Raw genomic sequence first — 25,234 nt, 5'->3', positions numbered from 1 at the left:
CCCCCGGTGCCCGGTCGTCGGGGCCGGGGCTGTGCCGGGGCCGGGCCTCCCGTCCCCTTCCCGGCCTTAGGAAAGTTCTTTGTGCTCTCCCTGCGGTGGGTGGGATGGGGGGGGGCGGGCAGGAGGGAAAAAAAATCCCTTCTCTCTCCGGTATTTTAGAGCGGAGCCGTCTCTTGGGCCCTGGCAAAAGAAATAACTGTATGTTGGCGGTGTCTCTTTAATCACTTGGTGGCTGTCATCTGTTTTCTGTTTAAAAATATAAATTTGAGCTTTTTTTTCTTTTTTTTTGGTTTGTGTTGAGTTCTTTTGAACTCTGCAGGTATGGTTTTGATGAGTTTTCTTTGTCCTGTTGGCTTATACGAGGGGGTGGTGGTGTAGCATGTGTGGTTAGGCGCTTGAGAGCGTATAATTTTGCTGTTGATTATTTTAATTAGTTCATAGATTTTCAGTTCCCAGTTGCCAAAGGATGTTTTTATGTCCTGCATGAACAGTCCAGTGTTCAGGCTCTCCGTAGGAGAAACTCAGCTTAAGTCAGTGGAAATGAAATCCTTATCTATTTAGGGTTTGGGACAGTAGTAATAGCCTTCAGAAAGGCTTTCAAGATAATTTGGATTGAAGGCCCCTTTAAAGAAACTACTTAAAGAGAATAAAATATCTCTGAATTTTGTTTCCACTACCAAAATGATGACTTGGCATTTAAGGCTTTTCAAGGGAATTTGTGTTTTTTCTCCTTCCTGTGTCTGCAAAAGTTCTTTTAACTTGTTTATGGTGTAGTATAAGTTCTTACTTAGTCCTTGCTCCCTGAGATGCATAGTTTAAATAAGCATATCTCAGGTACTTTTTGTGTTGACTACCAGAGTGGTCTGAGTTTGCTTGGCCCTGATAGTGGATGTAGTTTTCGAGGTGGGAGAGGAGGGAAAAGGGCAAAGTTGCAGAGCATTTTACTCAGTTTTGTTTTCAAGGTTCATCTCTTCCCAATCGGCTCCTTCTTTTCTAATTAAGTGCTGGATCTAGACTAAGTTTTAAAATGTTCTTTTACTGCTAACAAATGGAGGGTTCTTACTAATGCATCCATCGATGACCTGACTTAGCCCGTAGTCACTGGCAAGGAAAGTATTAGATTTGTTCTAAGATGTCTGAATTAGCATCTCTGCAGCTGCCCAGAATGTTTTATTGCATCCATGTGACTCTCTGTTTAATTTGTCAAACTAATAAACAACATATACATTTGTTTCCTAGTAGTTTTGTAGTAACCACAGTCAAGTCATGTAGGGTTACTTTCATGTAGTTATTTGAAGGTTTTTCTCATAGAACACAAAAACTTTGCTGTAGCATTCCGTATGTGTCTTTCTTGTCCCTATTTTATCTTTAAATTCAGAAGTTGCACTTTAAGGATTATTATCCTGGTTAACACTTTTCACGTCCAGCAGTTATCACTCATATAAATAAAACTCACTGGCCCCCGAGAATAACCAGTAATATTGTAAGTTGAACTGCTTGTTTGTTTTTGTTTGTTTGTTTTTACAGGAGGCGGGGGGGGGTGGTGTTGGTGAAGAACAAATGTTTCTGTAGTGATTTGACCACATACATAAGCTCTTGGTTGATAGTTTAAGTGACACTTTATGAATGTCTTTGGTATTTCATTTCATTTATTCCTTTAGGAAATAAAAACTAAACCTGTAGGTTAGGAAAGACTTTTCCTTTTAAATACTTGCAAACAATTTTTATTTAATTACAAGAAGGAAAACCTCCCTAACCACTGCTCACCTAACACTTACGCCCATCTTAAATATCTCAGGAATAATAATTGTTTCTATTTGCAGTATTTACAGGTCTGTTGTGTTGTTTTCAGTCATGATAGGTCAGTCATGAACCTCTTAAGAATTCAAAATATTTTCTGAGGCTTAATATAGCAAACAGACACCATTTGCTTTTTTATTTCTCACATTTCGTAACTCGTAGGCCTTTATAGAAATGTGAAGAGTAACATTCAGTATTTTCTGCCAAAAAGTTTTCCCTATTGCTCTAAACAATTTGAAGATAATTTGAGAAAGGGAGGCCTTTTTGTAGGATTTGTCACCCCCTCGGTTCAGACGTGATTGAGAAAATTCACAACATGTAATTTTCCAGCTGGTCCTAAAATGAGCTGTGGGTTTCTGCATTTATTTTTTTATAGAACACTTGAAAGCTTTGTTTTCTGTGAGTACTGTAGGATGTCCTTCCATCACAAGCTGTATCAAAGTCCATTTTCTACTTTAAAGTGGAAACTAAGCTATCAGAAACTTAACGTGTTGCTAATGTTATCAGCCCCCGCTGATAACTGGAAGAAAAGTTCCAAATTTGTGTGTTCTTCTTATTAATGGTTAGAAAAAACTTTGTGAGCAGTCACTGAATACCTGCAAGTTGTTATATCATTAGCCTGGTGTATTCTGAGCGTGGTGGAATTTGGATGGGGTGCAGAAGTCAGATTTCAAGCTGTGAACCGGGAGCTGGGTTCTCTTCTCTTACACTTCAGTTCAGTTCCCTTGTAGAGGAATTTTGTCTGTTAGTGGAGTCTTCAGAGTGGGTTTTTCTTGGTGATGTTTTATCCCCACTAGCACGGGGCAGAGATGCTACTAGAATTTCTATGGGCTTTTCACCACATCAGTTCCTTTATTGCTTATCATATTTTCTTCATTTAAATATGGAATCTGCCATTTCTTGCATGTTGTCTGTGGGAAAACATACTTATTCTTTCCTCCAAGTAGTATGTAGGGGAGTTTTGTGGATCTAAAAGTAGTGGCTGTAAATGTCACTTTCTTCCTTACCTGCCCAGGATACAACAAAAGCCTCTTTACCTTCACAAAGAAGATTTTTTTTTTTTTCTCGTTCAGGCCAAAGAGTTAGTTTCTAAAATTCATTACTTTGATATGTTCTTCTTCTATTCTTTAGATAATTTTATAAGATCTTGGAATTTCAAATGCAGTTTCTTATTTTTTGTGTTGTCAGCAGCATTCAAAAGTGTAATGTATTGAAATTTGTATCAGGGGATATATATATGGTTTGGGGTTGAGGTTTTTTTTTCTATGTGCTTATTAATTGATATTGAAGTGCTTCAAACTTGCAGAAGGGAACAAACACTCTTGCCCATGTGCAAAAAGCCACAACCTTTGCTGCCCTGTCATGTTAATCGAGACAACAGCCTATAAAAGTATAGTAAGTGCTGCTTCTCTGTTGGATTTTTATAATTTTTAAAAAGTTTCTATAGTATGTCTTAAATGCAACAAAACAAAGATTGAAGTACTGTGTGGTAGCGCATAAAAACCCATGTCTTATCTTTAGCTGTGGTTCTGCTGATTTTGATTTCATAGGGGAGAATAGAAAATACTATATTATGTTATATGATGTGTAAGTAGAGCTAGAAAGGGGAGAACTGGGTGCCCCAATAGGCTGGTGGTGTGGCAGGTGATTAGCATCAGCTCAGAAAGGTTTGTGTTTCCAGAAAGGTAAGGTTTCTGTTCCTAATGTGTTGAATAAATTTCTTTCCGTAGTTATCCAATATTCAAACATTTTACACTGAAGATGTTTGCTCGTGTGGTTTTTTTAAGTCATCTTTAACTGTACTGAAGGAGCTGATGTTACTGCAACCTGCTTTACTTACAGACATGAAAGTAGCCATCAAGTCTGATTTTTCTAGTGTGCTGTTTCAAATGTGTAGAGGTTTGTATTCCCCTATTTCATGTGCAGTTCAAGAGATTTGGGTCTCTGTGGATGTTGCCCTTGTTACATGAACCTTTTATTGTGAAGTGTTCTCAGCGTGTGTATTACTCAAGTGTTACCAGCTTGTGAAAGGTATTAATGCCTTCTGATGATGGTAATATTGCACATCAAGGCAGTATTTATCGTATACATTTAGATAATTAATGGACCACTAGGACTTTACATCCCATTTGAATCTAGCAATCAGGCAGTCCAGAATTACGCTGCTGATTTTTATGAAGAGTCAACCCGTTTCATAGCTAAAATTTATGAGGCAATGTTCTTGCTCACAACTATCTCAATGAAGAGATAGTGGTACTGGAAATCCACCCAGTATCTCTTGTAGCAGTTCATGTAATTTATCTTGCCTTAGTTGAATAGATTTCTAAGGAATGGCCGTTTCTGGCTTTTTTAATCAGACCAAGAGGAATTCTTCAGGTTGATTTTCAGAGTTCTTGCATTTCCAAAATACATACTAATATTATGCAGAAGAAGCTGAGATTTTGGTTTTCTAGAGTGTTAGTTGTACTCCTTACTGTATCTGGTTTTGCAGTAGAAATAAATAACATTAATAGGACTTCACTTTGTTTAATTTTCTGTCAGTGCTACCTTATAGGTGCTTATATCAGTGTGCTGTTAAGGCATGGTGTTAACTAATGCAGTTCTACAACACACAAACAAGTACCAATAAGTTCATGGCAGCACTGACACTTTATGTGGGAATTCCTACTGGTAATTATATTTTCCATCTGATTTTAGTAGTATCTGCAAAGGTTAATATTTCCATTTAAAACTATTAGTGATTTACAATTTAATCTTGGTGAATGATTAACAAAAATTTAGTTAGGGTTTCAGAGAGAAGGTGTAGATAAATGTTTAACTGCAAAGTTTTCAGAAGAGAGAATGGCAAAGCCAGTGAGATGGGCGTGTTGCAGGACCTGTAATGGGTCTCACAGAGTTCTGCAGTTTTTAACTTCTTTACTGAAATGCTTCATAACAATACAGGCTGCGAATATATCTTCTATTAATGACTTCTATTAATTCATATGTGTTTAGTAAGAAAGTAATGAGTCCATGAAAGCTTTTAATGGATGTTCCTATATTCGGGTGTTGTGATACATAAGAAACTCCCTCTGGATCTTGTAGCATTTAAGTCCTGACTGAGGCAATGCAAAGCTGTTTCATAGTTGTCCTTGTTCTTTCAACATAAACATAAATCTGTTAAATGCCTTGTGTGGTGTTCAGATGGAAACAACTAGTGTCCATTTTAATGTTACTGAAGCTGGAGGAAAGTCCAGTTGTCAAACACAGAAATAGCTTTTCAGAATATTACAGGGAAGCCCATTAAGCAAAAGTGTGCACTGAAATTCTGTGCTAAAAAGAATTTGGCTTATGCATAGACAGAGAAATGCTGGTTCACATTTCTGTTTGCTGAAGTGTATTAACAGCTCAGGCTGACTTTAGTTTACCCTATTATGACATTCTGTTACAGGTCAGAGTCAAATGAATAAAATGTGTATTATTTCAACAGCTAAATCACAGAAATTCTGCTTGTGTTAGTGGTTGCATTTGAGTACTTTGTGTTGACAGGCTTATTTGTAAAGTTAGCGAATGTCCCTGATAATTTGAGTTCTGTTGCTGTGACAAGCCCTTCTTTTAGCTGATCGCTTTGTTTACAATGTGATTACAAATTAGTCACTTTTTTTTTTAAAGATTTGGGTTTTGCATGCACGGCTCTTTCTCATCCAGCTCTGTGACCTGGTTTTACTTTTTGTGAGTGTAAAATGTAGCAAGGTATCTAGAAGTAGTTCTAACACTGTATTATTGGATTTCTGGCCATCTGGATAAGTCTAGGACTCTGTCTAAACTTCATAGGTATCTCAAAACTTGGAATTAGTTCCATAGTTCTATGAATAAAAAAAAATTCAGGAAGTATGGGCAATATTAAAATAAGACTGCCAGAATTTGGGGGAGTTTTACAGAGGTGGTAGCTGTTGAGATAGATTCCTATGGCATAAAGCTGCATAAATTGCGTTGCTTGTCGGTGAGTGGGCTGGTTTTCCAAATGTTCAGGAAAACAGAAAAATTGTGTTGGTTGCTTGCAAGGCAGCACCATTCCTGTCTGAATTCCTACTGCTGAACTCATGGGATTTAGATGTGGGTTCGTACCCAAATTCAGAAATAGCCTTGATTAGATGCTCAGTGGGAAGAGAAACTTAAAACTTCATTGCCCGGTTGGTTGCTTGTTCTCCCCAACATTCTTGAGCCGTGTTCTTCCTGCTTTTGACATTTCTCTGCCAAAGAAATGACTGGCACTAGATGTTGGTGTCCAATATTATGTCTGAATCAAGCTTCGTGTTCTCAGTTGTTTGGCCAACTTTATATTAGAAACCGCTTGAGTGCTGCAATAAAACTGTATCACGAAATAATTTGTAAATACTGTCTTTAAGGTACCTGGGATATTTAAAGGGAGATTTTTTGTAGTCATTTAAGACTTTAAAATCGTAATAACATTTGGAAAGATGAAAATTTCTGTTTTAAAATATTGGTTTTTTTGTTTCCTTGTGTAGCTATGTAGGAAACCTCTCCAGAGATGTGACTGAAGTTCTTATACTTCAGTTGTTCAGCCAGATTGGACCATGCAAAAGCTGTAAAATGATAACAGAGGTAAGACCTTCCACATCTGGGGGGGGGTAGCAAATATTGTGTAACTTGGGATAAAGTTGTGCAAAATTAATAGAATTGGGGGCTTCTTTTGACACTACTGGTAGTGGGTTTTTTTAGGTTGACTGCATTTGGCTTTGGGGATGACTTCGCAGAAGAGACTTGTTGTTCTGTACTTTTACCTTTTTACCAGCCAATGATGAGATTCCACTTTATTTAAGTGGAATTATTATTATTCCTGTCTTTTTAGAACCACATTGTTCTGATGATCAGAAACCTTATTGTTTCAAGTGTTATTCATGGCTATTTTGTACATTTTCCATTTTATTTGAACATGAGCCTCAGTAATTCTTTTCCCTCTCGAATAAATGCTTCTTCGCTATGGATGAAAAGTAAAAAAATCCTTCAAAATGAGTTTTTCTCTCCCTGAGCCCTTTGTGTGCCAGTGCAAATAGCTCTTGTCTGCACCTGTCTGTTCTTAAATTAATTTTTTTCTTGAAACAAAGTGACAAAATTTCCATAGTATTCCAGATAAGGTCTTTGTACAAAGTGTTGGTAAGTATTAATACTTTCTTCTCTTCCCTTGTAAATACTCTGATACATTCAGAGTTGGTAGCTATTTCTGGGATGTTGTCACTTCCTAGGCAACTTCTCACTCCCTGGTATTTTTCCTTCCTTCAGCATTTATAAACTTGGAGCAGGCAGGGACTAATCAGAACTTCTGCTAGGTTTAGACTTTGAGTCTTCAACTCTCTTTTTCTGTATCCTCTTTCTACTTTTTACTACTTCTTATGCTTCCTACTAACTTGTAATTACAGATTTCCTGAGAACAGCCACACTATTTTTTTGTCAAGGCTGTTAGTGAAAGTATTAAATGGCAAGTCTTGCGACCAGACTTCTTCAGGGACACTACTAGTAGCTCCTCTGTGGTTGTTTTTTTCCTTTCAACGTTATACACTGCTTTTTGGGAGGCTTTAGTTGCTTGTTATCTACCTGATGCTTGGTTAATCACTCTTATCTTTGTCTCAACTAGTAATTTCCCTTGTGGTGTTTCATGAAAACTTTTCAGTGAAGATAAGAGCTCTGCTACATTTTCTATAGGTTTATTGAGGGAAGGTAACTAAACAGAGGGATAACAGAGCACAGTTGTTAATTTTTCTCTGAAGAAACAGTTTTGATTGTCAAATGCTCTGCAGGAGTAAGGTACTGGTCCAGCCTTGGGCTGATTGAGAGCTGTTGGCATCAGTTTGATTTCTTGAGAACCAGAGGAAAAGTTCCATCACTCCTTTTACCTTCATTTAGGCTTTGTGGTTTTAAGATTTTTCTGTAACTGTAGAACTAACAAGTGAGACGTCTTTATGAAATAAGTAGATAAACAAAAAGCTGCTTGCAGCTATATTCAGTCGTGGGGAGGTGACCTCAGCACCTGTCACCCAGCAGTCACCAAGTGCAGGTTGGATTCCCTGCTGGAGCTGGCAGCAGCTGCAGTGATTTTAACCATCCCAGTACCTGTTGCTCCCCATCCTTCTCATCACTGCACTGTGGACTTCTCATAGGCACTGACTTACACCAAAGTGGTTCTTACCTGTCCATTGAGAGGTTTTTCTCATGTTCAGACAAGTTCTTAGTGCTAAAACAGACCTACCCACAATCTAAAATCTAAATCTTCTAAGGCCTTAAATGGGTTTCCCAAATATTGTTTCTATTGCAGCAGGGAAGCAGTATGGGGAGAGGGGTGAGTTAAAACTTAACTGTTTTGGGGCATCTAGAGCGAATTTCTTTTAGAGCACTTCGTGGCTGTTGTGACTTCAACTCTTTTTTATGATCTCAGGTATTTTTTTCTCATCTGTTCATTTTGCATCAGTTAAAGACTCCTCGTACTGACAGTGTTCAGAAGGATGACTTCAGACCACATGATTATTTTAGGTATATAAAGGCCTTGTGATCAGTTCAGCTATGAGATCTTGATAGCTTCCCTTGTTCAGCTGTAGACAGAACCATGTCTGCAGATGTACAATCCAGTTTTACAAGACAGAATTAGAATTTCTTTGTCCGTATAAGCGTGTATGAATATTCAGAACTTAAACAGTAATATTGGTAAAGGCCTATTCCTAATTTCTGTTAGAACTGTGCTCTTCCAGACACTGGGGGAGGTTGATATTCAGGAATACTGATGCCAGAGCAGTTTCTTTATGTGCTAGACCCTTCCCTGTCCAGGCAAGAAATAATTCGTTTAATTTAATATTAGTGTTTATCATCTTTTGGTCCAGGTATATGCAGATTAGTAAATGTAGGTATTTTGGTGTAAGACTCTAGTTTTTAAATTCATTACATCTTTTAGACAGATTAAATCCAATATTACAGCTGGCATTCTAATCATCACTTCCACTCTGTCAACTTTTCTGAAAACTTCTATGTTCTTTGCACTTAATACTCTGATATATTTAATATTTCAGTGAGCTTTATTTGTTAGTGTTTTTAAAGCTGATTTGATAGGCCATCCTACCAAAACAGTTTATAAGCCGTGAATTAACAGAGTAACAAGCAATCAATTAATATCTTTTTTTTTTCCCTCAGTCAAACTATTTTGAGTCTTTTTAAAGGGATGTTTCCCAGTCGCTGGGTATAACATTTTTCACTTGAGACTGTGCAACTTTTAGGTTGCTGTCCACTAGCTATTTTCAGACTGAAAAAAGACTTCTTAAGTAGGAGGAGAGAGAAAACTGGCACAAATGTATTTGTGGAACAAACCTTTCAAGCTTTGAGTATATATATGAGGCAGAAGATGTTTTTGTTCTTCTCTCTGTTCTTCCCCTTTTTCCCTGACTTCCATCCGGTCTGCAGATCACTTTTCTGGTACTTAAATTGTTTTTAGTTTAGTAAATTTAGAGTACGGAGCCCTCATACGAAGTCAACTACACTTCAGAAATTGCTAGACCTTTAATAAAAGGTCCATCTTAATAACCCTTGCATTTAAGTGTAATGTCAAAGGCTATTTCATAAATCTAATGCAAATCATTCTTAAAGTTTCTAGCTATAAGTAATATATTTTCCTGGATTTTCTTCTCAGCAACCCGATAGCAGAAGGGTCAACTCTTCTGTTGGATTTTCTGTTTTGCAGCATACAAGCAATGACCCTTATTGCTTTGTGGAATTTTATGAACACAGAGATGCAGCTGCTGCATTAGCTGCTATGAATGGGAGAAAAATTTTGGGAAAGGTAAGTTGCTTACATTGTAATCTTACACTTAAGGAATGTAGATTTGTGTAAAAATATTAATAACTGTGGGGTGTTCATGTTGTTGCAGATGTTTACCAATGTTAAGTATTGTTACAATAATATTTTTAAAATACTAATTTTTAAAAGTAAGTCTTGTTTAGGAAACTTACCATTTGTGATTTTCTAACTATGACATTGAATGATATGTAAACATTGACAGTTGTAACCCACCCTTGAATGAACTTATAAAGTGTAAGAATTTTGTGAATTTATACTAAATCTTATACTTATTTTCAGGAGGTCAAAGTAAACTGGGCAACAACACCAAGTAGCCAGAAAAAAGATACATCCAGTAAGTAAAGTAACGCCATGGTATCACTTCTACGCAAATACTTCACAACGTGGTAATAACTTATCATAAATACATTTAAACATAACTTTTCTCCTTCCCATCTTGTGTTTAATAGAATTTTGCAAACTAATTCTTCTGTTTCTGCTTTGCAACTGGGGAAACTGGAGTGGACAGATTAAATTGCTGCTGCTCATCCAATGGAATCCTGGGCGTTCCTGGTTCCCAGTGCTGTGTGCAGAGCATCACTTTCTCAGGAGTTGAAATTTTAGATAGCAGTTAAATATTTGATTAGTAAATTATTTATTTTCAGATCACTTCCATGTGTTCGTTGGGGATTTAAGTCCAGAAATAACAACAGAAGACATCAAGTCAGCATTTGCTCCTTTTGGTAAAATATCGTAAGTATCATAATAAACATTTCCAATATCTGTTAGAAAATAGGACAGTGATAATTTGTTTCTGAGTTGAAATGTTATTTATTATCTTTTTAGATAATTTTTCTGATGTTAATTTCCTGATGTTGGGTGGGCAGTAAAGAGGGGTGGTTGTTTCATCTCAGTATCGTGATTGTAAATACAATAATGTAATTGTGCTCTGGTTTTGCTGAAAGCAATGTGCTTTTAACCTAATTCATATGCTGATGTCCTTCAACTTCTTATTAAAATTTAATTACTGCTCCTAAGTGTGACTTTTTGTTGTTCAGAATGTGTACAGAGTAGTGACTTGACAACTGGTGTATGTTGCATCCCCAGTATATTTTGTGTGCGTTCAGACTGTGTTTACAGGCAGGATAGAAAACTGGGCAATTAGAATATCATTTAACGAAGCAGCTGGTTGAATAACTTGGGAACGTTCTGAAAAAAGCTTATACTTACAAGAATGAAATCTGCTTTTTTTGGATGATAACAGGGGATGAATTAAGATAATAATATTTAAATGAGGGAATGGTGGATTTACAATATGTGCACATTTCTACCAGTTAAGAGAACGTTTCTTTAAACTTCTCATAGATAATTCAGGTGATACTAAATCACCTGGTGTTTTAATTAAACGTATTTAACATTACACAAATCCTTGTGAGTGCTAAAGTATGTATGTCCTTAAGAGTACTGCTACAAAAATAGTCTGTTAATATTCTATCAGTTTATAAAAAAACTTTCAAAGTTGCACATGAACGTTTTTGTACTACTTTACAGGAATATATTTCTAAGAACAAAATTCTTATTTTTCTCTTGTTCTGTACGCATATTTTTAAATGAATCATAAATCTTATTTCTTACCTCTGCTATTTTGTTTACTTTGCTTTTTGTCTCTTTATGTGGTAAGTAGTACTGTTTTAAAAATCAATTTAAAGAGAATAATTCAGGTTTCTGTTTCTCGATCTATATTTATACCTGAGACCTGCAGTTTTTCTAAAGTCCAAGTCACAATTAAAAGTAATAGCATTCTGGTTATTTTGCAGAATTGCTCATAAGAATGGACAGGATCTTGAAGGCTAACTGCAAGGAACTGTGCACACTGGAACTCAGTTGTAGATTTTTTCTCATTTCTATTTATTCTTATTATACATTATTTATATATACATATTTTAGTATTTACATTTTAACATTCTATATTCAGTGCAGTTCTATATTTCCAATCATTTTAACTTACTCACTAAAATTTCTGTGTAAATTTGTTGTTTTCGTACTGGTGTGCTTAGCATTGTTGTTAGTTTTATTCTCCTTTCTTAAATTTCTGAAAATGTCAATTTTTCAAAATTTACAGCTACCCAAACTCCAAAATGATGGTAGAGAATTGACCGAGAAAAATAAAGAAATCTGTTAACAGGCCATGTATGCCTTTTAATTCCTATTTTTTCCTCTTTTTCGATTTTTTAATATTTCATATATTTTGTATCACTAGGCAGAAGACATTTAACTATTTAGAAAATGCATGGTAAATTAGATAGAATTGTTACAGTAATTTATAGAAGAGTAAACCTTAGAGGACCCTAGCCAATAGACTATTAGAAAAGGAAACTTTGTTTCTCTTATACTTCAAATTTGAACATTCTAGTTTTAGCCAGTATAGGTTATGTGGATAGGTTGCATGTTTATTACATGTTATTTTTTTTGTCCTACTGCTTTTTTCTAACAGGTAACGAAGCAATAGGGAGAGTTCAGGAATGACTGTAGTTTTAGGGCTAACTGAATTTATAAGAAAAAATTATGCTCACAATACAGTGTGTGTGGTTCCTTTTAGTTTTTATTTTGCAGGTTATTAATATTACCCTCATATAGCTGTGCTTCTTTTCACAGGGACGCACGGGTAGTTAAAGATATGGCAACTGGAAAGTCAAAAGGCTATGGTTTTGTATCTTTTTATAACAAACTGGTGAGTAACCACAATGTAGATTTAAAATAATTGTGTGTTTTCCACTTCTGGTTTTGCCTCTGGTTTTGCCTCTGTTGATGTATTTACTATATATCAGATGTTCCCAAGGGAAACAAATTTGCCTGTACGGGACAAATTTACTTCTGTTACTTATGGTTAAAGGTTGAAACAGTTCAGGTGGCAGAGATGCCATGAGAGCATGGTGAAGAAGGGTTGGAGAACGTTGTGTAGGAAGATTCCTGAGCTTAGAAGGCTCATTTGGGTGCATTTAGGGTAGTTCAGCTTAGTCTGTGGAAACACTGGTCCCATCAGTAGCATTTTGAGTCTCTTGGCTGAAGCACCACCCCAGGTCCACTGTGGTTCTCTGTGTTAAGGTAGGACCCCCTGTGAAAGGGTGTCTTGGAGCCCTCAGCCCTCAAAAAATGCAGTGCCACCCTCTGCGGTGGGGTTTGGTCCACGCCAAAGCTCAGTCTTTCTGGGGACCTAACCCAACCACTCTTAATTATGGTTGGATTTATTTCCTGGAGCTCTGCGTCTCCGTAAAGCTCTTGGGTGGTCCTTTGCTTGAGTTGGTAGAACATCGTGAAATCTACGATGGGTCTGTTATCTATGCTTGGGAAAAAATGATTCCAACAAGTGACTAGTACCGCTTTCTGATACAGGTATTAAAGATGTTATTTGTAGAATTTAATCACTCTACTACTGATAAAAATCATTTAAAAAGTAATGCTATGCCCTACCATTTATAGCACAATGATTGACTCAGCAAACTATTCTTGGTAATTTGGAAGTTAAATGTTTGACAGCATAAGGAATTTGTGAAAATGAATTGGAAAATTGAGCTGTATGTGTTTAAATGTACATTTAGGACAACATGGGGGAACTGTAAACAATTTTCTTAAATATTTTGCATAGGAAAAACACACAGTCAAGGCTTTTAGACATATAAGGCTGTGTGGTCAGAAGTCCTACATGTCAAGACTCATTTTCTGTACCAGTTATCTGGTGCTGAATCTAACAGTCAAGGCTTTTAGACATATAAGGCTGTTTGTGTGGTCGGAAGTCCTATATGTCAAGACTCATCTTCTGTACCAGTTATCTGGAACTGAATCTCAATCAGAGGAAAAAGTTGGAATTTCTTTTCCTCAGATTTACAAATGCCATAAGATACTACAGTTAAATGCCTTGATTTAGGGTTGTTTTCCACTTACACTTCATTTATTTTGTGTTGCAGCTCAAATACACAAGAGGAAGAGATGTCTTATTGCCTTGTTACCCCTCTTGCCTTATCATGGGCTTGTGTTTGGTTCCTCTGACTGTAGGGGAAATGTTATAGCAGTCATGTGGAATGCAAGTTACTGGGTTCTTTTAAGACTGAGCTATAAAAGCTCCCAATTTAAAATCTGTATTCATTCGGCAAAAATAATGGGTGAATTCTAAATGTAATACTAAAAAGTACTTCTAAAATGTATGTCCTGATTGCTGGTCATTCAGACAGCAGCTGCACCTCCAGGGTTATGGCACCACCATCCTGAGCTGGTAGTTTAAGGCCCATTTTTCAGAATTTATTGCCATCCTGCTAGATTTGGGAGTCTGAGATACAGTCCCAAAGCTCAGGTACTCCAGCCTGAGGCCTTCATTACCCACCGCAGTTATGAGAACATGAAGCTCCTACATGGAACTGGACCAGTTATGGTGTGGGTTCAGTTCTGTTTTTGTCATGGCTATGATCCTCAAGACTGGCAGCAGGATTCATTAGAGCTAGTTTCCTTTCCTAGTCAGTTTGTAACTTAATCATCATGTTTTGGGGCCAAGGGTACTTGAATAAGTTGGGGGATTTTTACTGTCTGGTGGTTTGGTTTTGGGTTTTAGTGTTTGGTTGGGTTTTTTTCTTATTGGTCATCTTTAATAATTCCTTTCTTGTATTTATGTATTGCCTTCAAAATGAGCACTCTCTGTATTTAAGACTTAGGAGGATCAAGGTCCTGAGTGTTTAGTGTTTGAGTGTGTTACAGCATTGTCCTGCCTTGCACTGAAGGCTTCCAGCGAGCTGTTCACCTTTCACTTGTCCCTATGTTCTCTCTCTCCCTTGGGCTTGGCGTTTTCATTGAGTGTGTTACAGCATTGTCCTGCCTTGCTCTGAAGGCTTCCAGCGAGCTGCTCGCCTTTCACTTGTCCCTGTGTTCTCTCTCTCCCTTGGGCTTCGTGTTTTTGTTCTTAAACTTTGTGCTCTTGGAAAAGCATTTCAAACATACATACTATTTAAAAGCAATTAGGGGGAAAAATTGCCTTTTTTGAGTGTTAGCAAACTTATCCCTTCCTTACTAGATGTTTCCACTTATGATGTAAACTTAAAGATTGTCTTCTAATTGATGCTCGAGATGAGAGGTTAAGCCATGGACTCTTGTCTGTGTGTGTTCATACAATGACTTGAATATTTCGAGAGCTTCCAAAGCAGGCTGTGCTCAGCCACACACTGTGTGCCTCCAGAGGGCAGGAGAGAGGATGGGATGGGCCGGGGGGTGTTTGCAAACAATAAATAAAAGAAAACTTAGATGCTCAATCCATTTGTATCTCAGCATTAGTTGCGTAGTAACTACCATTCAGCTTTCCCAGAACTTAGGATTTTTCTACCTAAACTTGGCTTGTTGAGTGCATATTAAGATTCTGAAAAAACACATTTGGATCTTATTATAGAATGTATTTTGCAAACACGTACAGCATGGTATAAGCCTTGCTTGGGTTACACCTGAGAAGTTTCTCAGTAATTAAAAAGTCTTTCCTGAGTCTTCATCTGTTACTTTAAATATGCCTTTGTGTATTGTATTTTTAATACAGTCAATTGACAAAATAATTTGATTTTTTTTTTTAACAATTAAAATTGTAGTAGTTTTATTTCAGTAGCTGCTTCTTGCATCTGTATGACCTTTGTACTTCTTTGGGCAGCCTTCAAATATTCCAATACAGATGCCTGTTGTGTAAAGGTAGTGTATGTATGATTGTCGTTGGCTTCTAACCTGTGTGGAGAAAACAGGGAGTGGGAGGAAGGTTTTCCCAAATCACGTGAGGCCCTTCTCTGATTGGCTTCACGTTACTTCAATTTTCACTGCTTGCTGTGGTTGTTCAGAATTCCGTAGTCTTTTTAGTACCATTACTGGTTTTGTCAACAGAATTTTCTTTCCTAGAAGTAGACTTGTATGTACTTATTTGGATTTGTACTTCTTATTTGGATATTTTATAATAATCTTTATTTTAATCTCTCTAGGATGCAGAAAACGCTATTGTACACATGGGAGGCCAGTGGTTGGGAGGCCGCCAGATCAGAACTAATTGGGCGACACGGAAACCACCAGCCCCCAAAAGTACACAAGAAAGTAAGGCCTTCATGGAATGCTGTGTTGCATTTGCTCTCCTGCTTATCACTGCTGTTGCTAAAATCATGTTACTTAATTATATATCTAGCTTGATTTCCAGATCTTAAAGAATAGATTTTTTTGGTATATTTTTTTGGTATCAATGTAGCGGTGGCACTACCAGTCTGTCATAAAATATTGAATGTGTTTGTTGGATGTTGAACTGATACCTGTGTGCGAGGTAAGTGTCTGGGACCCTATGGTTACTGTTAACCTGCTGCTTAAAAATGGCCTTTTCTTTTTACAGATAACACAAAACAATTGAGATTTGAAGATGTAGTAAATCAGTCAAGTCCAAAAAATTGTACTGTGTACTGCGGAGGAATTGCCTCTGGGCTAACAGGTAAGATTTGGTTTGTTGCTTTTATTATTATTGATGCTTTTTGGGTACCAAGATAGTTACTAATTCAAAAACCTTGTATGTTGTAGATCAACTTATGAGACAGACTTTTTCGCCATTTGGACAGATTATGGAAATACGGGTGTTTCCCGAAAAAGGTTACTCATTTGTCAGGTATGGACAAAGAAGATTAAAATGTGTGGTTTTGTTTGTGTAGTAATGTTTCATCGTTCTGTAATATCACTTGCTTGAACTTCTGCTGATACATAAAAGCTGTCACCGTATGTTCATAGAAAAATTTGGAACTTATAAAAGTGCCCACCAATCTTTTTACCAAAGAAGATGAGTATCTGTGAAAGCAGGTCTTTTTCTCTGGATTTCCTGTATGTATGGAGTTACTGGTTTTTAACAATCAGGTGAAAGTGCTACAAAGTATAACGTTAATTTGTTTTTACATTCTTTAGATTTTCAACCCATGAAAGTGCAGCACATGCAATTGTTTCAGTTAACGGAACCACAATTGAAGGACATGTTGTTAAATGTTATTGGGGTAAAGAATCCCCTGATATGACTAAAAACTTCCAACAGGTAACTGCTTTTTAACCTTTTCATTGTATTACGGAAGCAATTGTGTATATACCTTTCATGCCTTCCCAGCTCTAACCGCTAAGTTTTGTAGTAGAGTTCTTATGAAATTCCATGTTCTGTCTCAGTTATGTTCCAGTTGTTCATCAAATTGGGCTAGTGATTTTGATGGAGTGTCTGTTACTGTCTCCTGGATATGATTCAAGATAGGGAGAAACTTTGAGGTAACGCTGATTCTTGCTAGTTCCCTAACTGCAGACTAGGTGACTGTCCAACTAAATATTCCATAGTATTTCGAACACAAATGCATTTTTCAGTACAAGGATCTCATTAAGTCACAGTGATGTCTTATTTTACTGATCTCATTATTGCTCATTTTAGCCCTGTGATTGGTACTGCCAAAAATGTTGCCTTCAGCAGCACAAAAGAAACTTAATCCATCTCTAGAACCTGAAATACTACAAATTATTCTCTCCTTAGGTGGATTACAGTCAGTGGGGGCAATGGAGCCAAGTATATGGAAATCCACAGCAGTATGGGCAATATATGGCTAACGGGTGGCAAGTACCATCGTATGGAATGTATGGCCAAGCATGGAATCAACAGGGTTTTGGAGTAGAGTGAGTAGCTCTTTTTTTTAGACTATTCCAAGAATGTTATATCTGAGTTTCAGGCTCTTTTGGTTCAAAGATTGCCCGAGGTTTCAAGCCTTAGGTGGACTCTTATGTGCTTAAAGCTCATGTTTAAAGATTTCCATGGACCAAACCAGGGGGTGAGTAGCTCTGACCTGTACTCCATCACGCATTTTATGTGTGGGGGTGTTTTGAGACCAAAGGCACAAAGACCACCTTCTGGGGTAGCGTTTTGGATGGTGGTCTTGGTCTGATATCTAAAAATTTTCTGGATTGTGATTTGAGGCAGGGAATACTGGAGAATCTGAGTCTTGGAGCTCAGGTATTTACCTAAAGGGGTCATACCCTGGGGAGAAGGAACCACGTACTGACAGTGCTAGAATTTGGGTGGGCTTCTAACACTTGCTCTCTTGAAGACTGAAGTCTTCATGACACCTTCTTGTTTGAACATTCTTATAATATGACTTATTTGTTTACCTAATTCTTCATTATCTCTTGCCAATTAAACATATTAAGCCTTGATAAACCTGTCACAGCTATTCATACCAGTTTGGCAGTGGGAATTTTTTGCATTTCTGCATCACTGATGGTGACTTAAAGCCTCCTGCGTATGTATGTGCCTTTGGAGGTGGTTGTCCCGTGCAACTAGTACTCAAAGTTTGTGGGGCTTTTTTTTGTTCTTAAAAAGCTTATGATATTTTCAGGAATCACATGTTGTAGCACTTAACCTGTATTACTCATTAAAGAGAAGAAGAAATTGTTGGGTTTTGGTATTAATAGTGTAGGGAGTATGTTTTTATGTTATTTTTTTTTAGTCTGTTGAAGAAGAAATTGTTGGGTTTTGGTATTAATAATAGTGTAGGGAGTATGTTTTTATGTTCTCTTTTTTAGTCTGTTCCCTTGTAAATAACTTGAGTACCTTGCATGATTATTTTGATTATTTTTCTTTTTCTTTTTTTTTTTTTAATTAACCATCCTGTTTCTTTTGAAGCCAATCTCCATCTGCTGCCTGGATGGGTGGATTTGGTGCTCAGCCAGCCCAGGGACAAGGTGCTCCTGTAATACCTAACCAAGCTGGATATGGTATGGCAAGCTACCAAACGCAGTGAGCTGGGACTCTGTTTAAAAGTGTGTATTTCATGATAGGCTGCAGTTTCCAGTGACATTCTGAAGACTGGAATGTAGACAATGAAAAAAAAAAAAAAAAGAAAATATTTATTTTAAAAATGGAAATGTTTGGAACCTTTAGCACAGCTTTGCTTTGGTGAAGGACACAAATGTCTTCTAGTTCTGCCTTTTTAAGTTTTTGTTCATGATGGATACGAACATGTTTTTCTTTGTGTACAAAAATTAAAAATAAAGTCAATAAAGACAATTCTGACTACAAATTTTGATATAGTAGGAGAAATGGCTAATGAATTTGATCTTTAGGTTACCATTCCATTATTTTTTTTTGTGTTCTGTCTTCAGTGTTTTATATCACTGTGCTTTTTAAGAGAAATGACGTTGAAAAACAGCAAGTTGATTTTAGTTGAACACACATCCTGAAATAAACTGTGGACCAATCGTTCCAACCTGCTAGACAGTATTGATTTTTCAAGGAACTTGTGGGCATAGCTCAGAAAGTGTATGTAGGTCTTGGAAGAATTTTTTAAAAATATATTAATTTTTCTACACGCTTAAAGAAAACAGTCTGATACAAAGAATAGCTCAGTCTGACATGAAAAACAGTACTGTCTGAGTAATTTCACATAACTTTTACTGTCCACATTCAGGCACACATTAAAACTTTTCAGAGCTGGTTTGCTTACTAAGACTGTAGTAATTTGCATTTAATTTTGAGAAGTAAAAACGTTTTTGCAAGTATGTTGTTTGTATTCAAATCAGACAGTCATACTTGTGCTTTTACATAAAGTTTGAAGGCTACAAATTGTAAATATTTCATAATTACAGTGTTTCAAAAGCATGCTCAAACCTAGAAGTAGCAATGTAATTATTCAAAGTAATACTTAATATACTCTACTGTTTGAAATGCAGTAGATTGACAAGAATGTGCAAGACTGACATTTCCAAAGTTGGCTATTATGTAAAGTTACATAAAGAACTATAACAAAGAGCCTTAATTTTAATTTCATAAATCTTAAATGCATCACCTTTTTGTCATTAGAAATACGAATTTTTTGCTTTACATTATTTGGTATGTAAATACCTTGGTTAACAACCTTGTAAACCTATTTCAAGGTTATTATAAGTTGTATAGTATCTTGAGTGTTTTGAAAAATCTTGATGTTTTTTAAGTCTAGAAATATTTTGCCCAAGAATTTTTTAACAAGATTGTTAAAAACATCTTATTTTAGAGACTATTCAATGTGCCATTTGGTAAATGGAGATGCAGTTGAAACAGTACACTGAGTTGTGACTTATTTTTAATTAAAGTTTTTGTCTTTATGGGTGGTTTGCATGTGATGAACCTGTACAGAGGCTGGGTTGTTTGTGTACTGAGTGTGTAAATGGATAAATCATGAAGATGTTTAAATGGTATACTTGGGTTATTTCTGAATTATTTTATGGATACATTGATATAAACTGCCTCAATAAATTTGAAGTTGAAAATGAATGTAAGTTAGATATAAGTACTGTGTCTTACCCGTGACAGCCAGGGGGTGCACGTGTTTCAGCTGTATCCTGAAATACACTGAGGCAGGCACAATTTAAAAGGAAAAAAAAAAAAAAAGTAGGATTTGCAGTGATAGTTCAGTGAAGCAAACTTGCATTTTAAAAGAAACAGATTGATTTTAGAGATGATAGTTCTAAACGAGTGTCTGAGCAGCTGCATATTTTTACCTTTTCTGTTTCTTACCGTGCAGGTGTTGCGAGTTAGAATAGAGTTTGAAATGGAAACTTGCCGTTTTTGTTCAACCCAGCCAGGTCGTGCAAATAATTCCACCTAATGCTGTAGCAAATCACGTGAGGTTTTGTTCCTCCTCTTCTACTTGACGTGCTAAATAGTACCTTGAATTTTAGATCAGGTTGGAAGCGAGAGATACTGGGGAGAGCAGCTTAGTCAGTGGCTCAGCTGTCCCCAGAGATGCTTGTCCCTCTGGGCACCTAATGCATGCAATAACGACTGAAGTTAGTGTGGAACCAGAAGTGCTTGTGATGACAGAATCTGCCCTTTATCTCTGTTTCTCCTTTATGGTATACGTAGTGTTAGGGATCTTGGCTACAGGATTTTAGGTTTTTCTATAAATTTTGTATATATGTGTATATCTACGCGAGGATCGGCCTATACATTGTAGTTTGGGGAAAAAAAAAAAAAGTCACAAGTCTGCGTTTTTGTTACACTTAACCTGGTTTAAAAAAATAATCACCAGTGAGTAGATATATGAATTGCAAGTTACTTTAGGATTTCTTAGTCTTAACTTGAAATCTGGGGTTTCTACATAATTTTAGGCATTTGACATACAACTGTGTCCTGGATGCATGCTGGTCTGTAAGCAGTGTGTTCTTTAGGCGCTACTGAAGATGTAGATGATACAAGTACATTGCCACATAAACGCCCATGGAAATGGGTGTAAGATTAAGGCAGTGATCTTTCAGGTCTCGATGTGGAGATCACCTTAAATCTGATTATTTAATATGCCTGCTGTAGAGCTGGGCCGTACCTGACCTGTATTTCAGGATGGACGATAGGATATACTTTCTCATTTGTTGTCATGGATTTTTATACAGCTTTTTCTTTAATGGTGATATTTCTTCACAGACTGCTCAAGATAACGGGAGTCTCCAGTGTCCTTTAGTGTTTCTCTAGCACTGCGAGGAGGAGTTGTAATTTGGGTTGCTTTCTACTCAGTAGCGTTCGTAAATGCATCCCTGACAGTTTTTTGGCACCAAAGAGCCTCTTGCACCGTTACTGCTTTCCAGAGTGACTGTTACACGGGTGTAATTTGTCTAACTCCAGACACCAACCACTACCTAACCCCTTACTGCTAGGATTTGGATTTCAAAAGGTATTGATCTATCATGGCTTAAATTGATGCGGGCAACCTGGAGCAAGGTTGTAATCTGCGTTTGCAGAAGATGTTCAATAAAAGCGAAACATGATAAAGGGCTTATCCTGTATTGTCATCCTTCAGAACCTTGTCCCTCTCTGCTGTCAAACTGGCGACAGGCGTACGAGGCTGAACTTGTAAACTATGCACTTGCAATCGTGTAAAAGATGTTTGATTTGAAGTCTTTTCATACAAAACCTTTTTGTATTTTGCAGAGTTGCGGTAGTAAGGTTGTAAATCTAAGGTTACATGTAGCTTTTCATCAGTCCTGCCTCCTTGTGTATATTTGTTAACAGTATTTTCAGACATACTCTCCCTGTAGAACCATCTTCCTTACTGAGATCACTTCATGAGACAGTTATTCACTGGATCGGAACCATTTCCTTCATCTCACTCACCAAAAAAGTCTCACAGTGAATAAGGCTTAGTTTTGTAGAAAATTAGTGATTTGTTCTTCTTGTGTTTGTACACAAGGAAGCAGACTTAAACTGTATGGACATGATTAGTGTCTGATACTTATTAATTACCTGACTGTTTTTGAACAAGGGCACAAGTCTTTGTTTTAATCACGTGGAACTGTTTCCTGGTCAGCAATAAAAGATTTTGTTGCACTGTTCTTACATTGCAAGGTACAGGCAATCTTTTATTCAGCATACTTCAGAAAAAAAAACATGGATGGGGTTTGTAAAGAACTGCTTTGTTCTAACTTGAATTATTGTGTATAGAGACCGTTTGGGATCCAGATTGCTGCTGTAATATCTGATCATATGTGGTGCTTGTTCAGCATCGGTAGATTGAAGGTTTTTACTGTGTAATAACGTTTCTGTTCATAAAAAGCTCAATAGCTGCTGGGAGGGTCTTTGTCGTGTTTCATTTCAGCCAACTTGCCTGAATCCAGTTGATTGTTTAAAAAAAATAAATTAAGAGGATACTTGTGCTTTTCAGTAGCGCATGGATCAAATCCCCCTACACCTTTACCAGCACTTCAAATCAAAGAAAATGCTGAAATGTTTTTACTGTATGTTGTACTTTAAAAAGAAACGGGACTTTATGTTGATGATTGAACACCGATTCTGTCATCTTTCTGGGGCTGTGTGCTGATCTAGACTGTGGATGTGAACAAAGTGCTCTGCTCACTGACATTTAAAGGGTAATGACTCAGAAAGTTAATTTGACATCAGTAATGATTATTTGAATACAAGTTATTCTTGCTTAAATACACAGCTGCTCGTGCTTTGATTAAAGCTGATTGGAGTCTTCTTGGTTGTTAAAGAATTCCTGATACACTGGGGGAAGAAACATTGCTTTACCTTGTATCTGAGTATTCAAGCTGTCAGTGAGACATCAGAGGTGCAGAGATGGTATTTCTTTAGAAGCAAAACACTGAATGGAGTCGTGTCAGGGCCTGAATTCAGTGTAAGCTGACTTTTCTGTAGTGGTGGCTGATAGCATTTGAGTATTTCCCTGTGAAAACAAAGGCTCAGTCACTCTCTGCATGAACCCAGGTTCTCCCTGATCCCAGATCCGTGGCAGTTGTCTTTCCCAGCCACCTGCAGGGAAGGGAGGAGGAGGAGGAGAGGGGAAGATGGTGAGACGAGGTGGTACTCACACCAGACTAGTGAGCATGGTGCAGCAGCATCAGTGCCAAGTCATGTTGTCAAACATCTTTAAAGTCATGACAGGTTTATGCAGATACCGCAGCAGTATCTGAAGGATTGTGATCATTCAGACACCAACTTGCTTTATCTCCTTGCTTAGAATAATGTTGCTTTAAAATTACAAAAATAGAAAACACATAACCTTTGGCCATTTTCTGTTTGGTGCCTGAGAAAACAGCCGAGCTAGGATGCTAGGACTAAATAAATCAAGAAAAATTCGAAAAGCAAATTGCATTAAGCATCTAAATTTGTAGACCTTTGCTGAATTTAGACCTCTTGGCTTGGCGTTCTGTTGTTGGCCTGTATTGACCCTTCTGTTTGTATAATTGAAGTAGTTTGAGATGCCCACATTGGCTTGTTGACTGTCTTCCCGTTCTCTAAACGTGTACTTTCTAGCACAGGGATGGGTAGGAACTGAATAAGAATCACAAGTTACCACATGAAACACTGAATAATGCTCAAATTTCCTTGATGGAAATTGACTTAGTAGAGCCAACTCTGTGGAAGTTTAAATGTCACGGGTGATGATGAAAAGCCGCCATCCTCCATTTGAGTAGCTGGTTCTTTGACCTTAATAAACGGAGAATTATTATTAGGGTGCTGTTAGATGAAAAATGTTCTGTGTGGTTTCTTTGGTCCTTTCAACAAAGCAGATCTTTTTCATTCCGCAAATGATTTGTTTCTTTTAATGTTGGGTTATCAAGCGTGATGGGAAAGGGCAATTGATACAATTTATTGCTTGGTTCAGATCTCCCAACTCGGGTACTGACTGCAGGGAGAATAACCCTCTTAGTTATTAAAAGGACCGTTTAATTTTGCAACATACCTTTGTAGAACCACTTCTACGTGAGTTGTCCTTGCACCTGGAAGCACAAGGAGGCTTCATGAATCCACCTGGGACCGTAAAGATGGAGCCAACCTCTTGGAGCTGCCGTTTACACACTACAGCTGCCGTGCCGGATCGCTGCTGTACAGTCCAGTGCTGGAAACATTTATGCCTTGCTGCTTGTTTGGTTTGAAGTGCAAAGCTTGTTTTCTGTAGGGAATAAATCTGCCCTGTACATTTGCAAATACTCAGAGGAGGCTGAGGTCCGACATTATTTTCTGAACTCTTGGTATCTTTGAATTCAGGCTTCTTTCATTTACAGGTATATGCTGTGGTTTTGTAGGAGAAATCTCTGTTGTGTTTGCGACTAAATATCAAATATGAGTGTTTCTAGGATACTATGCATAGATGAATCTTGCCTCCTACCTGGAGTTATGTATTTCATGGAATAAGGATATGAAAGTCCATGAAGTGCCTCTCAGATCGCTTAAAAGGGACATTTTCAGAAGTGAGCAAATCACTATAAACTTGCAGCGTGCCTATAACAAGACATCGTTGCAGAAGTGTAACTGTATACGAGGTGATGCTGTGTTCACATTGACTCCTGAGAGCATTCCTTCCAGCATCTTTTTGCTTTATGGCCTTTTAAGAAACAATGTAGAACCTGTCCTCCAAGATGTACCCATGGCAATTTGGCAAAGTGTGCTGTGTTATGCTTTAACCTTTTTTTTTACAAGGTCACAGCCTCTAGCAACAAGTATCTGACAAGCTGCAGAGGTGAGAAAACTGACATCTCATTGAAATGGTTCCAGAGCAAAATCTTACTGAAAGGTATTACCAGAGTCTCCCTTTTTTTTTTTCTTTTCTTTCTATCTGTATAATTTTTAAATGAAAGGAAGGCAGGATGCAGTCTCGTTACATGTATCCAGGTATGTCCAAATCTTAGTTTACTGAGGCTGTAGAAACAGACGTTCCTTCATCACTATTTTCATTGTAGAATATACATATGAATACCTAAATTGTGGTTTGTGATTCAGTTATTGTTAATGCTACAGTTCTCTCAGGTTTCATACCCTATTTTGCTGTGTTTCTCACTTAACTATGTATGTTTCTAGTCAACAGAGTTGTATTTGCTTTCCATGCACAAGGAGCCAACGTGTTGCATTTGCACCTGGTTCTTAGCAGAAACACTGACCTCAGATGCTGTTTTTAATGTTCCTCTGTATTGCAAAAATCTTTGACTTCTGTACTCTGTGCATGTTTTACTATATACACATGTGGATGTTCAAAGCGTGTGTTAAGTACCTTTGTCTTCAGGTTTGTACCAGACTGGACATAATTCATAAAAACTGAGATTTCTTTACTGCCCCCCCCCCCC

At 37.3% G+C, this 25,234-nt stretch overlaps 1 protein-coding gene across 2 annotated transcripts in view; it reads left to right on the top strand.

Moving 5' to 3' along the window:
- The window catches only part of TIAL1 (TIA1 cytotoxic granule-associated RNA binding protein-like 1), a 21,013-nt gene extending 388 nt beyond the window's left edge, over window positions 1–20,625 (top strand). The window contains exons 2-12 of one of the 2 annotated variants that reach the window (XM_014945285.1): window positions 6,309–6,405; window positions 9,524–9,622; window positions 9,920–9,974; window positions 10,285–10,372; window positions 12,275–12,350; window positions 15,616–15,724; window positions 16,011–16,106; window positions 16,193–16,277; window positions 16,568–16,691; window positions 17,169–17,308; window positions 18,312–20,625. In XM_014945285.1, the coding sequence (XP_014800771.1) occupies window positions 6,309–6,405; window positions 9,524–9,622; window positions 9,920–9,974; window positions 10,285–10,372; window positions 12,275–12,350; window positions 15,616–15,724; window positions 16,011–16,106; window positions 16,193–16,277; window positions 16,568–16,691; window positions 17,169–17,308; window positions 18,312–18,429 (1,087 nt within the window). In that variant the 3' untranslated portion in view covers window positions 18,430–20,625. Of the gene's footprint in view, window positions 1–6,308; window positions 6,406–9,472; window positions 9,623–9,919; window positions 9,975–10,284; window positions 10,373–12,274; window positions 12,351–15,615; window positions 15,725–16,010; window positions 16,107–16,192; window positions 16,278–16,567; window positions 16,692–17,168; window positions 17,309–18,311 lie in introns of both variants that reach the window. The other variant, XM_014945284.1, reaches the window with a different exon arrangement.
- The last annotated feature ends 4,609 nt before the right edge of the window (window positions 20,626–25,234 follow it).

Source organism: Calidris pugnax, unplaced genomic scaffold (assembly GCF_001431845.1).
Source record: "Calidris pugnax isolate Ruff unplaced genomic scaffold, ASM143184v1 scaffold89, whole genome shotgun sequence".
Classification (NCBI taxonomy): Eukaryota; Metazoa; Chordata; class Aves; order Charadriiformes; family Scolopacidae; genus Calidris; species Calidris pugnax.
The sequence above is the reverse complement of the archived record's forward strand: the minus strand, read 5'-3'. Positions and strand labels throughout refer to the sequence as shown.